Below are 14,863 nucleotides of genomic sequence, written 5' to 3' on the forward strand. Positions count from 1 at the left end.
CATCTTATTTGCAATTTGTGTCCCACAAACTTAGTTTATAGTCTAGTAGATCTCCAAAAGATTTTTACTTTCTCAATCTCACTTCTCTTCCAAATTCTATCTAATTTAGTGGTGCTCAATTATTTCTGATTTAGCAACCTACTTAGCATTCAACCAAATTACAATGTTTTTGTAAATAAATCTTGAATTTCTTCCAGTCTTCTTCCGTCCTCTCCTCTCCCAGGTCTCGGATTCTGCCAGTCATCTCAGCCAGTTCCATATAGTCTATCAGTTGCATCTGCCATTCTTCCAGTGTGGGTAGATCTTGGATTTTCCAATTCTTCGCGAGAAGTATCCTTGCTGCTGTTGTTGTGTACATAAAAAATGTTCGGTCCTTCTTTGCCACCCCTTGGCCGACAATACCCAGAAGGAAGGCCTCTGGTTTCTTAGTGAAGGTATACTTAAATACCTTTTTCAGTTCATTATATATCATTTCCCAGAAGGCCTTCACTTTAGGGCATGTCCACCAGAGGTGAAAGAATGTCCCTTCACTTTCTTTACATTTCCAACACTTGTTATCAGACAGGTGGTATATTTTTGCAAGTTTGACTGGGGTCATGTACCATCTATAAATCATTTTCATTATATTTTCTTTCAAAGCATTACATGCAGTAAAGTTCATCCCAGTAGTCCACAACTTTTCCCAGTCCTCAAACATGATGTTATGCCCAATGTCCTGCGCCCACCTTATCATAGCTGATTTAACCATTTCATCTTGAGTATTCCATTTTAGCAGCAAGTTATACATTCTAGATAGTACCTTAGTCTTTGGTTCTAACAGTTCTGTTTCCAATTTCGATTTCTCCACCTGGAACCCTAACTTCTTGCTTTTACATGCATTCATAATATGTTTCACAATATAAAAATGTAGGAGATTTTTTTCCTGATTTTATCGTATCTTATAACATTGGCCTTGGGATTCAGAATCAAAAAACTGATTCACACCTGGATTAGTTTGTCCTGTACTATTTATAGCCAGCATTTTAAATTGGTTTCATAAATATACTGGCAGCCAATATTGATGATCAAGGAATGGATTAATATATTCTTTGTATCCAGCCCCCATTAGGAGGTATGTGGCAATATACTGCATAAGTGGAAATTTCTGAACCATTTTTATGGGCAGTCTATTATAAGATGGCAAGCCTGGTGAACAATTTGGGAAAGGTACAATTCCAGCTGCTTTTCTTGAAGGTTGAAAATTGAATTAATAGTATTTATGATAAATATGAAAATTGTGTGACTATTGATATCATCCTGGAAGTCTTAAGATTTTTAGGAAGTCTGGTAACATTTACTGCTTAAATTGCAAGTGCTATTTGAAATACATCCCTTTCCCCATTTACTGTATTTTTCCATGCATAAGACTAGGGGTTTTTTTAAACCAAAAAAATAGGTTTAAAATTGGGGCTCGTCTTATACACAGGTAGTGCTGAGGGGTGTTTTCTTAATTTGGAGTCTCCAAAAATAGTGGGCGTCTTATGCATGGGGGCATCTTATACACGGAAAAATACGGTACTTGTGCCCAAGCCTTGATATGTTTTTCAGAGGACCTGTCCTAGGTCCTCCCATCAAATGAAGTAAGGCAGGTGCTACCAGGGAGAGAAGAAGAAGAAGAAGAAGAGTTTGGATTTGATATCCCGCCTTTCACTCCCTTTAAGGAGTCTCAAAGCGGCTAACATTCTCCTTTCCCTTCTTCCCTCACAACAAACACTCTGTGAGGTGAGTGGGGCTGAGAGACTTCAGAGAAGTGTGACTGGCCCAAGGTCAGCCAGCAGCTGCATGTGGAGGAGCGGAGACGCGAACCCGGTTCCCCAGATTACGAGACTACCGCTCTTAACCACTACACCGCATTGGCTCTCCAGGAGGAGTTTTGGGTGGTGCTCCCTGGTTATAGAGCGGGTCATCTTGCATATTTTATTGTCATTTCAGCACATGCTGAAAACCCTTTTACTACCCCAGCCCTTTTAAAAATCAGAGATCTTAAAAGATAAGAGGGGATTTAAAATTATGTATTTTTAGTTACACTGTAAAGTTAATTTGTTGACATTTTTGCTGCAGTTTGTTTTACAGTTTCTGTGTTTTGGTCTTTTGTTAGCAAGTTATGAGTTTCCCAGGGAACATTGTCAAAGGGTGGCTTACATAAATGCTGCAAACGGATGCATAAATATTAATTTTTATACTAGTGTCTATCATTTGCAAAGACATGATGGCAAATATCCTGGAAACAAGCCTTGTAACGCAATCAAGGCAAATGCCATACTTCGCTGGTAAACAATATAAAAAAAGGATGAAATGTAGTCATTAGCCAAAGGTCCTGATTTGTCTTTTACTGGGCAACATAGACGTTTTCTGACATTTTCCAGCAAGCTCCTGAAATAGTAAGAAATCCTTGTAAATTTCAGTTCTGCCAGGGTTTCTGACATTTGCTACTTTGCTTGGCTTTATGCATACACCACAAGACTCCCGGGGTTGGTTAGAAGCCGCTTCCCGTGTGTGTACTGGAACGTGCATTGGGCACCATTGAAAAGTGGAGGGAAGGGGTCTTATGTGTGTTGATGGGGTGCTTTATGGAATTTTATAATTACCTTAAACAGAGAAACTCACAGCATGAGGCAGAGCTGAAATCCATTAAACAGCTAGTATGCACTATGTAGATAATAAGGTGAACCTTATTCTGACTGAAACCCCATTGGAACCAGTGCAATTCCCCCCCTTTTGTTTAACTAGGCTTTAGTTGAGGCCTATCCAAGGCATGTCCCTGGGGCAGGAAAGGCATATTTCTGTGCCAGGCAAATCTCCCTTTAATGACATATGAATAATGTGCGATATTTCCAGGGGACAGCTGCAAATTATACTGGAATCGAGAACAAGAGCTCTGGTTAGATACAAATGCCTTGTCAAAGGTCATAGGCATTTAAATCTTATGTTTCGGGGTGTGGAATGCGACGCTTGGGCATTATGACTTAACCACAATGCTGCCATTAGAACCAGTCCAGACAGAACAAATGTGTTCATTCTACTTTCCTTTTTTCCTTAAAGGGGAGGAAACATTTGGAACAGATGCAATAATAAGGCAGAGTTAGGATTTCTGTTTTGTTTTTCTTCCAAATGATCCGTTTCCACCCAAGCTTAACTGCCTGGTTGCAAAGAAAACCTTTGTCGTTGGTTCTGCTGGCTTGCAGTGTTAAGCTGCCAGTTCCACATTGCTGCTAATGCCTAAGAAGAGATGTCCAACCTAGGGCAGTGACACTAAGGGGAACACAAACAAAGTTATCCACCTAGATGTGGCAGGCCTGCCCCAAACACAGCCATTTGGAAAACCAGGATTATCCTATGCTCTGTTGTGTGGTGGCCGCGAAGTACGGGAGGGGTCCAGAACTGGCAGCCCTCTGTGCTCCAGTGCTGCAACCCACCCCAGACCTCTGTAGATCCACTGAAATGAATGAATATGACTAATTTAGGGCCATTAGTTCCCATGAGTCTTCCCTGAGTAAAATTTAGTTGAATGCTTGCTTACTTACCAAGGAGTTGTAGACAAACAAATCGAGAGCAAATATGGCTGCAGAAGACAAGCTGGTGTTCGGGCGACATTCCACCCTGACTTTCCTGCTTTGCATTTTAAAGAGATTCTTCTAGTGAGAATAGTAGTTTGACCACACAGCATTTTCCAAGCATTTTCTCACCCAGAGACCCTTACAAATTGCTTATATTTGGATGTCAGCTGCCCACATGTATACCACACTGTTTGTATTAGATGTAGAAGCAGTTTTGAAAGAGTTACTAGCTTAACCTTTTGTTTGGCAAATGAACTACTTTAAATTTGAGGGTGTGTTTGGATAGTTTTTCACTAGGACGCTTTTTGAAACTGAACCATAACATGCTAGACTCTATTTGTTTAATGCAAATGACATTTAAAGCTACACACCATATGTTAACTTCACCTGATTTGCTACACATTTAAAACCTGGCAGTGTCACAAGCTCATTTGTGGCTGAATATTTTGTATAAGGCCAGGGCTGCTACTGCTATAATTATAATTATAATTTTATTTTCCTTTTAAAAATCCAAGTTTTCCTAGTCAGATTAAAGTTGTATTTGGATCTGAAGTCCCATACATTTCATCTGAGGAGTATTGCCTAGTGTTGTGGATGAAGACAAACTCCATTTTGAACACTGCATTTTCTGCCCTGAACACAAATGCTTTGGGATGTAGCAGATGGGCATTCAACCCTTTTCTTTCAGGGTGGAATTACCTGCTAAAGAGGTATAAGACTGCCACCCAAAGTAGTAGCCCATATTAAGTTCTCTCCCCGACCAGTAGGCTCTGTCCCCTCCCCTTCATGACATGTAGAAAAACAGAGCTGTGACCTGCTGTTAAAATGTTATGAATTTCCCTATCCCTGCCATCAGAGCCAGTGATGAGAGGGAAGGTGCAGAAGCATAGAATATAACTATTCTTTATATAACATGGTTCTGGCCTGACCTATCAATCTTCCTGAGGTCTTGCCCACTTGTATTTGCTTCACTCTTTGAATAACAACTGGACATGCTGTGGATTCTTCTTGAGTTTGTGGATCTGGTTGAATTACAGTATGTGCCTTTGTCATGCACTGCCTGGATGCAGAGGAGTGGAGGAAGGCAGCAGCTGGGGAACCCACAATGGAAGAAGGTTCAGAGACAGGGGATTGGTGGTGGACGATGATGAGTGGTCAGGGGGAGAAGAGGGAGCAGATTGGGAGGAGGAGGTGATGGAAGCTGGAGAGGTAACAGGGTTTAATGAGCAGGAAGAGGCTGTAGCAGAGAGCAGTCCAGAATCAGAGGCAGAAGAGACGGCTGGAGTGGAGAGAGGCCAACATGCAGAGATGAGGTTGGCTGCTGAAGAATCCAAGGGCTGCTGAAGAATCCAGGGGGTTTCTCTTGTGACCAGCTTCACCCCCCCCCTGGTCTCCCAGAACCCACGGAGGTATGAAGAGGGTGGAGGCGCTGGAGCTCAGCTTGCTTGGGAAGGACCCAGTGGAGAAGGAGTCTTCGAGAGTGGTGGGAAGGCAGGGACCTTCAGTCCTTGCAATTGCCTCATTGGGGCAAGATCTATTGGGAAGAGTTGCTGTGCTCACTAGGCCTCAGTTGTTTTGTTTCTCTGAATAAAGAGTAAACTTCACCGTCACCTTGTGAGTTTTTGCTGCCCTGCTGTGAACACCTGCCCTGACAGCCTGTTGGAAACCTTGACATTATTCCATTTTTCTCATGTTTCTATACTTGTTAATTTCCACGTTTTGTGTGATCAGTCACATGACATAAAAACCACTTTTTGGAAATCTGGGGGAACCTAGTGGAATTTAGCACTTATTTTCATGTTAATTGAAATCTGTTTGCAGCCCTGTTAACCCCGAAAATTGTGGGAGTTTTGCAATGTAATTTTCCCACTGTTTACATGGCTCACACCATGTGAGGGAATCTGAGGCAGTATTCCCGCATATCGTTCTTTCCTGCCATTTTTATCCTGGGTGAATCCTAGGGAACAGAAGCACTCAATGGCAACATGTCAAATGGCACCCAGTGTTGTGTTACTTCATGCCCACTGATGTGATGAAATTTAGTGTGACATGGCGGGGTTATTGATCTAAAAACCACCGTTTCTAAAAGAAACAGATAATGCAGTGTAAGAAGAGCATTAGAAACTAGGACAGAAGCACAAATAATATAACCAGGAAAACTAACATAATAATTCCGTCTCCTTATCATTAGGTTTACTTGGTTGGAAGGGCAAGGAAGAACAATTATGGAGAATACTGTTTAGAGAGCCCTTGATTGACCAAAAGATGTTGCACAGGATTTATATTCTGCCTCAGTTCCATGGAACTCAAGGTGGTTTACAGGGTTCTTAGGTTGTTTCCCATCCAATAACTGACCAGGCACGGACCTGCTTAACTACAGCAAGGGGGTTGCACCATGTGCCTTCAACTCATGCCTTGAAACAAGGCTAGCTTTAAATTAGCAATAATAGTAACTGTAGAAGCAAATGATGCTAAATGCGCACCACGGGTGGGTTGATACAAAATGTGTTGTGGCCAAATCAAGTTCAGTGATCAAGGTTATTTGTTTCCCATTATTTTTAGGGCGGAGGGAGGTGGACATTAAAGCAGGTCTTGTGGAGTTACTATAAAACAAGAGTTCACACATCAAAGAGAAGTGCTTTTCATGACTCTAAAAATGAGTAATGTTGGCCATAAATTAAAGGGTTCCATATTTTTCCTTACTGCTTTAGCTGATAAATCACATCTATGAGTCACCAACAAACCTCAAGATTACAGAATCTTGGTACTAGAAGCACATGTTGAAGTATTTTCTCCTCCTAGACCTGAATATAGTCCTAATAAAATGCAAGCAATCCTATCTCCTAATAAGACTTTCTTCTAGCTCACATTCCTTCCATGAATTGCCGACCCAAGGGATTTGTGCTACTCTATCCAACTATGCAAGAATATTCAAGTGGTTAGGACTAGAATTCCATATAACCGCTTGATTTGCTTTGCAAATGCAGAACATCATTTGTAAAACTTGAGCTTAGGACTAATGGAAGACTTTAAAAAGAGAGAAACTGTTTGCAATCCAGCAGTGACCAGAGGACAAGACCATTTGTTTGGCATATTTTGCAGGCAAGCTAATCAGAGCGCGTGTCATGTCATATCTTCCACAGCATCCATGTCTGATGAAACAGAGCAAATGCCCTGATTTTCGTTTGGATTTCAGTGTGATGCTGGGTGATTTTATTACTTTAAGAACCAACAGTTTCAAATGAGAGGGTAGGTCCATAAGGTGTTTCTCAACCTAGACATATGACTTAACATCTTCATGCCTAAATTTCTGGGTTTCTCCTCAGGCCCAAATGAAAATTTTAGATAACTCTCACTGTGTATATTTATGAATGGAAATATTAGTTGATTAACTGAGTCTCAAACTAGTTGATTAATTGAGTCAACCAATTCAAGTTCTCATCACAGATTAAAAGCAGGAGCTTCAGTTGAGCTTTTACCCTTTTCGCACTGAATCATAAGCATCCATATGGTAGAAGGAATAGTTAATCTGTGGTACAGGGGAACCTCCATGTCTTGTTGTCCAGAATTCCCATGTGCCTGTTTGATGTGCCCACCTCCTATTGAATATCATTCCACACACACTGTTCTAACTGTTTAAATGTCTAATAGTTCCATAACACAGTGGGATTTTTGGACTGTTATTTGCTAAGGAGCATTTCACTAAAGCTGCCTTGTCTTTTTTCTTTCTACCTAACCCCATTTGGCAAGACCCAAGGCTGTGGTTGAGGCCCAGACCTTGTTTGATTGGATTGGAATAGACTTTTAGGCAACTTAAATTGAGTTGAACTTCTTAATTATGCTGTTTGTTGTTTTTATTTGAGACTCTGATTGGGAATCATTTCCTTTTGAAGCAGTATCATTACTAGTAGAATGTCAGGGGGGATCAATGTGGGTAATTAGAACATGTTATACCCCCTCCCCATCTTTCGGCAATTTCAAAAGAGTATTTCTTTTATCACGCCAGTCTCTGAAGTGCACACACATGGTAGCCATAGGTTCCAAAACACTGGGATGTAATGTAGGCCATTTGGCTAAATAACTATATTTGATCCTGCAGACTTCTGTTAGGTTTGGCTAGCAATGGAAACACAAACATGTGGAAGCCATTTCTCAGAAGCACATGATAGTGGAAATACTTGGAACAGGAACTGGAATATACGCCAATTGTTTTGCCAGTGTTATAACTAGCGATGGAAGAACAATTTGTTTGGTCCATTTTTTGCAGCAGACTGGTCCAGTCTGGCGCTCCTTGAACTTACTTGCATGAAAAGGACACAGCTCTCTGTTTGATGATGCACTTACCTACATTTTGTGATGCAGTTTTGGGGTGCAAAAAAGAATGCATTCACATTTTACGTTTTACGTTTTAAAAATGGCAAAATGTGTATTTTGCATAAAAGTGCATATTTTATGTATAAGCTGTGCACAGAATGCATAGAATTTTAATGCCGACTTTTCATGAATTCTTTCAACAATAACAACATCCACAAAAAAACACAATGGGACAGACCTGTTATTGAGTGCCCGCAAAACTGAAATGGGACAGAATTTAACTGCCTGGTCCGCCCCTAGCTATGACATGTCCATTTAGTGGAGTCCTTACAGAATGCTGGAGCCAGTGCTTTTTTCTGGGGGGACGCATACCCATAAACATTTTGTGAATCTAAATTTGGCCTCATTGAGGGGCAGTATTTCAATATGAGTAGGAAAAAGAGTACCCCTAAACATTTTTTTAAGGAAAAAAAGCACTGTATATATCCAATTTTCTATCTTTTCTGTCTATCTCTAGATATTGTACTAAGTATTACTCAGAGTAGACTTTTTTCTCGGGCCACACAGTGAACTTTTGATTGTTCAGCAGCCCTTCCTCACACTAGCGTTTTCTCATTGCCATAGTAACTCAGTGGGCAAGTTATGGACTGGCAGAAGCTCCTGCTTGCCACTGAAGTTCCTGGCATTGCTCAGGGAAGATGCCCTGCCAGATCTGGAGTTCTGCTCCTCAGCCACCTTCCAATTCCTGTTAGTTTCTGTGGCCTGCAAATGCTGGCAGTGCTGCTGATTAGAACCTGATCTTGAGAAGCAGGCAAAGGAGGTAAGTTAGGGCAGTTGGCTGAGGGGAAGCTCAAGCTTGCTAATTGTCTCTCATTCTGCCTGCCACATTTATGGGCACTGTGCTAGGTCTTTTGAAATATAATTCAGAAGGCATTGCTCGTGGTCCGCATGAACCCATTGCTTCCAACTGTGAATCTTACATTCATGTCAGAGCAGAAGAGGCCCAGAATAAGAGTTTCTAAGCAGGCCTCTCAGATTCCCCCGCCCCCCTCACTGCCTCCACATCTGAAGTGTGTTCCTCTAGACTCTGTGCACCTGGGGTTTTCATGGAGTTAGTATTTTCAGTAGCAGGTAAATCCAGATTTCACAAAATGTAGAACTAAAAAGTGCCTTCAGTTGTTTTAATTAATTACATTTAAACACATATCAAGCAGCTCTGAAAAAGAAAAAAGTGTCCCAGCTTGCAGTTTAAGAACTCTCTGGCAATGTGTCTCAAGCAAAAGTGAAAAGAGTGAGTAATGTTGATGTATTTAATGTGCTCAGAACTCCCTTAGGGACTATAAAATATCTACAAGGTTAGTTAATGCTGATTGCGCCACTTGGAATGGCTCCTCTGGCTTGAGGCTGATACTTCTGAATGGTTTCAAGGTCTACACAATTACACAGCTTGTTTTCATAGATATGCAATAGAGGTGGGTAGGGACAGTGTCATCATTTAGTTTAATCACTAGGTGGCACTGGATTTCGTTGTTTTTTGGGGGGGGGAGGTCAGAAGTTTTCCCGTTGCTGGTCTGTTTAAATTTGAGAGAGGCAATAAAGTTATTGTCTAGCTTCCTGGCTGGGGTGTCTTCTAACCTTTCCACGACATGAGCTAAAAGGAAGGGGAGATTATTTCCGTTAAAAATAAACGGTTTGCAGCATTCCATAATGGGATCAAGTCCATCCATATGTTTCTTCTTATGTGTTAGGTAATGAATAATAGCATTCTAAAGAGACTTGACTCACATGGATAAACATGTTCTAAATACAGATTGGCTCGCAAAGAGGAAAAGATAGAGATTAGATCAGTTCTGAAAAATGAAGCTCAGTATGCATCTCTCATGAAATTGCAGCGGAAAAGAGCAGTGAGAACGTTCCTTTGTTTTATCCTGAATTCTGTCTGTTTTCTAGAAAGCTGGACTGAAAACCCTGCATGATGCGAAGACATTCTCATGTTAATTAGTTTATGGAGCTGATTTAAAAAGAACTTCAAAACACATGGCATCACAGAATTGTATGGTTGGAAGGGGCCCGGAGAGCCATCTAGTCCAACCCTCTTGTTGTTGTTTTAATCTGTATGTCTTGACAGACAACTAAAGAGTGCGCCATCAAGAGTTTGGCCAAACTGTTGGAAAGTTACAGAGCCTGCTCAGGCTGTAGAGCCCAATACAGGAGAGACATGTTTTATTGCAGCTGGGGCATGTGAAGACATTCAATTTTGCTGTTAAAGGTTTCTTCTCTCTGTTCTCCCTCCTGCGGCCATTTCTCCTCTGGTCACTGCTGTGGATACATGACCTGTCTGTCTCCAGGCACTGCGATCATCTGCAGGAAATTCGCTCACAGCAGGGCTAATGCTGCCAGCCTTCATGGAACACCTGGAGAGCCACAGTTTGCCCATTCCTCCTCTGCAGTGTCACTTCAGTCTTGGTTAACTGGCTGAGAAAAGTGTGTGTCGGTGTGTAAGAGAGAGAGGTGCTGGAGAATATATTTTGCTCTGCTCTACCACTGCTGGATATTTAGTTTTGCTTCCACCTTTCTTCCCTGATGGGTTGTCCATGCAATTTTAAGGCGTGTCTTGCAGGGATTTATTAGGAGACTTCCCATGATATTGCATCCTTTTCAAAACAACAGATCAAGGACCTATCCACATTCAGCATTGTTTAACTGTCAATCCACTCCCCCCTCCCTTCGTATTAGCCCAGAAAAGTCCACGCCACTCAAATCTGTATTTGAGGGGCAACTTTGGTCTTTTATGTTCATACCAGCATGTCTCTTGTGTTTGTCCCTGCCTTCTAATTTGTTGATTCTGTTATACTTATTTGGCAAGGCATGCACACAGAAAGTTGTGTGTGCATGTTTCTTTAAAAAAACAAAGCTGTCGAGGAAGTGCACAAAAGAACACAGGCAATTGCAAATTCTCAGCACATACTTTTCAGATTGCTGTGAAATATCTTGTGTAAAAAAATGTAAGGTGGTTTCCTTGTTCAGTTTTCTGCTTTTTTGCAAATTTGAAGGATGAAAAGAAAAACTTTATATATAAAACTATGTTCCTCTGTTTGGGGTACTGCTGTAAATAAGTGCACACATAGCTGTAAAAGAAATGAAATCACTGAGGAAGTAGTGGGCATGAAAAGGGGAGTAGCAGAAAGTGATTATTGATCCAACCACCTCAAAAAAACAAAACAAATTGTCTGCTACTCCAAGTGGCTTGGAGCCCTCTTCCCCCCAATTTATCAGATTATCCTTTTATCAGAACTTCTCAAGTAAGTATATGCAGCACCGACTATGGAATTTGTTGCAAATGATAGTATCTGATTGTCAGTGGTAGTAATACCTTCTGGCACTGGACTTCTCCTACTTACTGTGAATATGGCAGAGAGATACAAGGATCCATTCCCATCTTGCACACATTCTGTTGCCACATCTGCAATGTTTCTGTGCACGTTGCAGATGTGTGGTGGGATGTGTGCATATCCAGAGGATAGCTCAAACATCGAAAAAGAGCTTATATGGTACATAAATTTATAAATCTTTACTCTTTGGTGCTTACATATGCGAGTATATATCCACGAGCAACTATTCATACAACCAGTGCTATAAATTATAAAAGTATGCTATAAATTAATCACTTTATTTACATATTTACAAATACTCTATTCGAACTGTTACATTTTAGGTTTTGAATTTAGTAACACTATAAATAAAAATAAAACTCTTGGCCAGTTGCCATACAAACCAAAAGTTGGTTTGGGTGGTTGCATAATGCTGTTTCTGTCTACTAGCTTGCGTCGTAGGAAGCTCCTATGGCTGCCTTCTTCAGCATAAATTTCCTTGTGAGAAGAAAGAAATGGAGTCTTATGAAGTGATTTGTAATATCTGATTGCTTATCAATAACATTGAACAGAGGAAGCAGCAAAGCACCAGGACCCTCGCTTTTAAAGCTGGATTGTTTCCACAAATACAAGGCTCTGCATTTGATCCTTCTTGGCTGCAAAACGCTCTTTCTTTTTGCTGGTTACCGGTATATTCAGGCTGCCATATTCCATCTCTCTAGAGAATACACTCACAGAAGAAGGGAGACAGAGCACTGATTTTAGCTCCTGTTCTTTCTCATGCCAGATGTGTCACAACTTTAAATAGCCATTAGCCAACAGCAGCATTAAAAAGGCAACCATACCTCATGAAACCCTTGAGGTAGTCATCGATGCTAGACTTAAAACAAATTCCACAAAAACAGGACCAGTACTCCCTCTGGGAGCACATTCAGGTGGTGAGTGCCGACGAGATTGTCACCAAAATGGAACAGAACTAAGCATGTTCAGTAACTATAGAGTGCTAACTGTTAGAGAAGAAAACTGCTGGAAGTAGGAATGGCTGCTGGAAGAGGGTAGGGCTGGCTGATGAGCTGACTCCTTTTAGGAAGTGGGGAATAACAGTAATGCTTTGTCGAGAGTCCCACAATATTCATTCATTTGCAGCTAACTGGCAGATATCAACAACACAACACAAATGAACTGAATTTTATTATTTCGGTCACAGAACAGTTCCAGCCCACATACAATATCAAGGAAGTCATAAAACACGATAGGGATACATTTGAATTTGCAATTAGGTATAGCAGAGACAATACAGATATAGCAACAGTTTAAAAATATATAAATTATAACTTGGTCACTAACATATAACCTAAAATTATCATTTAAAACCTTAATCATTATGATAGCACAGCTTGTTCCCTAAGTTTTATGGCAATCACACAGAATTTGGCTACCCTTAACATGATCTCAGGATTCTACAACACCACACTTTTAGGGAGATTTTGCGGAGGGTTCTAGAATATTTCTAAACAGGGTCTCTATATTTAAGAAGGAAAAGAAGGTGGACTGGCTACATCTTGGCTTACTTTAGTGGGTTCTCGTTTGTGCTGCAAATAAGTCCCAGATTCTTTTGTGTGATGAAATGTGTGTTTCCGTTTAAAATACTGCATTCACGAGCCACAGGGAGATAAATTCTGGCGTTGTTTTCTTAAGACTGCAAATATTTGTCTATACATGAACCTGGTTGTCAATGGAATGCTTTCCCCTATCACAAAGCTAATGTGTTGCTTAATCTCTTTGCTTTTTTGTAGTCTCCAGTTTATGTAGCAGAAGTCAGTCAAGATCTTGTCCAGCAGACAGAAGAAAAACTTGAAAACAGTCCCTGTAAAGAGCTATTCTCACCTTGTGTGAAGTAAGTTAGGGTTATTTCACTGTTGCTGTCTGAAATATTCTTTTCCAATTAGGTACCAGTTAAAGGCTGAGAGTTTCAATTCGTCTCAGCTTCTTATTTGCTATCTTAAGGGCTTTATACAGGCAATGTTTTTGTGTTTTTTTGTGGGGAGGGGAATTTAGAGTGTCCAGTGCTAAACACAGCTGGTTCAGATTGATTTGATATTTGTCCTGTATTTGTGGCCCCTTAATGCAATGGGAATAACTAGAAGGTAATACTCAATAAGCCAAAACTGAAAAGGAATCAGTACTAGGTCCAACTCTTCTATCTGCAGTGACACCTGCACCCCTTGCAACCTACACTTAGCATTTTAAAAACTTCTTTTGAACTCCCAATAGTTTGCAGTGGGGTTGCATATTTGGCTGAATGCTGCCGGCTGTGCCACTCATTTGTCTTTAAAGCCATACAGTAAGAAACGCAGGGAAACAGCAAGTCAATCCCCTCTCCTGAACTTTGTCATTTTTCATTTTGTTAGCTAAGTGGTATAACATCTGCTTTGCATCCAGAAGGTCCCTGACTCGGTCCCTGGCATCTTCAGGGTAGGGCTTGAACAGATCTCCATTTAAATCTTGGAGAGTTGTTGATAGTCATCATAAAAAATACTGAACTAAATGAACCAATGGACCATATAAACTGACATCTTCCTTTCTTCTTACACTCATAAAACTTCCTATTTGATCTTCTTGTACTTCCCTCTCCTAAAGGCATGAGTGAACATTATAATAATAGCAGTAACAAGGGGTGGGGGGGGGAATGTGTCTGTTTCTTGCTAGGGAAAAGGATTTTCCTTTACAGTGAACAGGTAAGTGCCAGCCCTGATTGGTGTAGAACTAATAGAGAAATGCAGGGTTTCTTTTTCTCTGCCAGGGTCCCTAGTGAAATACGTAGCATTGGCCACAACGTGGCAATGTGCATACATGTGACAAAATAGGTTTTTCACTCATGATGGTGAACATGCTTTGCCCATGCTTTTTCCTGTGTATGTATGGGGTATTGGAAGGTCCTGTACAAAACCCAACCTTCGTGTTGTTGACAGTCTACATCAATATATTCTAGCCAAAACAGCAAAACCAAAAGCTTCAAATCCTCGTGCTTCCAAGGGAGGTGCGGGGAATCCACATCCCTTTCAGACTGAATTGCCTCCCATTCAAATTGGAGAGGGAGGGGGGATGAATTAATTGGCTGTTAGCCTATGTGGACAAAAGACTGTGCAAATGCTGCTGTGCACTGTGGCATTGAAATGTACGTGTGTTGTGTCATCCTATTGTCCGTGAAAGGGCTTATCGATTTTCGCAAAGTCGCAGCAATTTTGCTATTGTACCGAAAAGGTCTGCATAAAAAGATTTGCGTTGCAAACCCTAGTTCCCGTGTTTGTCGGGACAGTGGGACCTTAAAACAACAAAAAATATCAAAAGCCAGGGATCATTGAAAGCCGTCACCATGTAGTCTCTGTTGGCTGGGCGGCTTTTGTTGCTCCCGGATGGTTTAAGTGGGTATTTGCAAAAATAGACCAGTAGTTCTGCTTATGTGTTTGAATGACTTTGTCCTGCTTTTATTTTTCTCTTTGCCGGGGAAGAAAATGAGAATCATTCACAGTGTTAACAACGAGCTGGTTTTGTCCCCTTGGCTTTGTTACTGCCATGCAG

The 14,863-nt window shown here is 41.0% G+C and overlaps 1 protein-coding gene across 3 annotated transcripts in view; it reads left to right on the forward strand.

The window, feature by feature from the left end:
* The window catches only part of GRK5 (G protein-coupled receptor kinase 5), a 153,426-nt gene that overhangs the window by 111,205 nt on the left and 27,358 nt on the right, over positions 1-14,863 (forward strand). For 2 of the 3 annotated variants that reach the window (XM_081912752.1, XM_081912751.1), the window contains exon 5: positions 13,078-13,178. In XM_081912752.1, the coding sequence (XP_081768878.1) occupies positions 13,078-13,178 (101 nt within the window). Of the gene's footprint in view, positions 1-13,077; positions 13,179-14,863 lie in introns of those variants that run through there. The other variant, XM_081912753.1, reaches the window with a different exon arrangement.

This window comes from Podarcis melisellensis (assembly GCF_964234715.1).
Source record: "Podarcis melisellensis genome assembly, chromosome: 5".
In the NCBI taxonomy this organism is placed as follows: Eukaryota; Metazoa; Chordata; class Lepidosauria; order Squamata; family Lacertidae; genus Podarcis; species Podarcis melisellensis.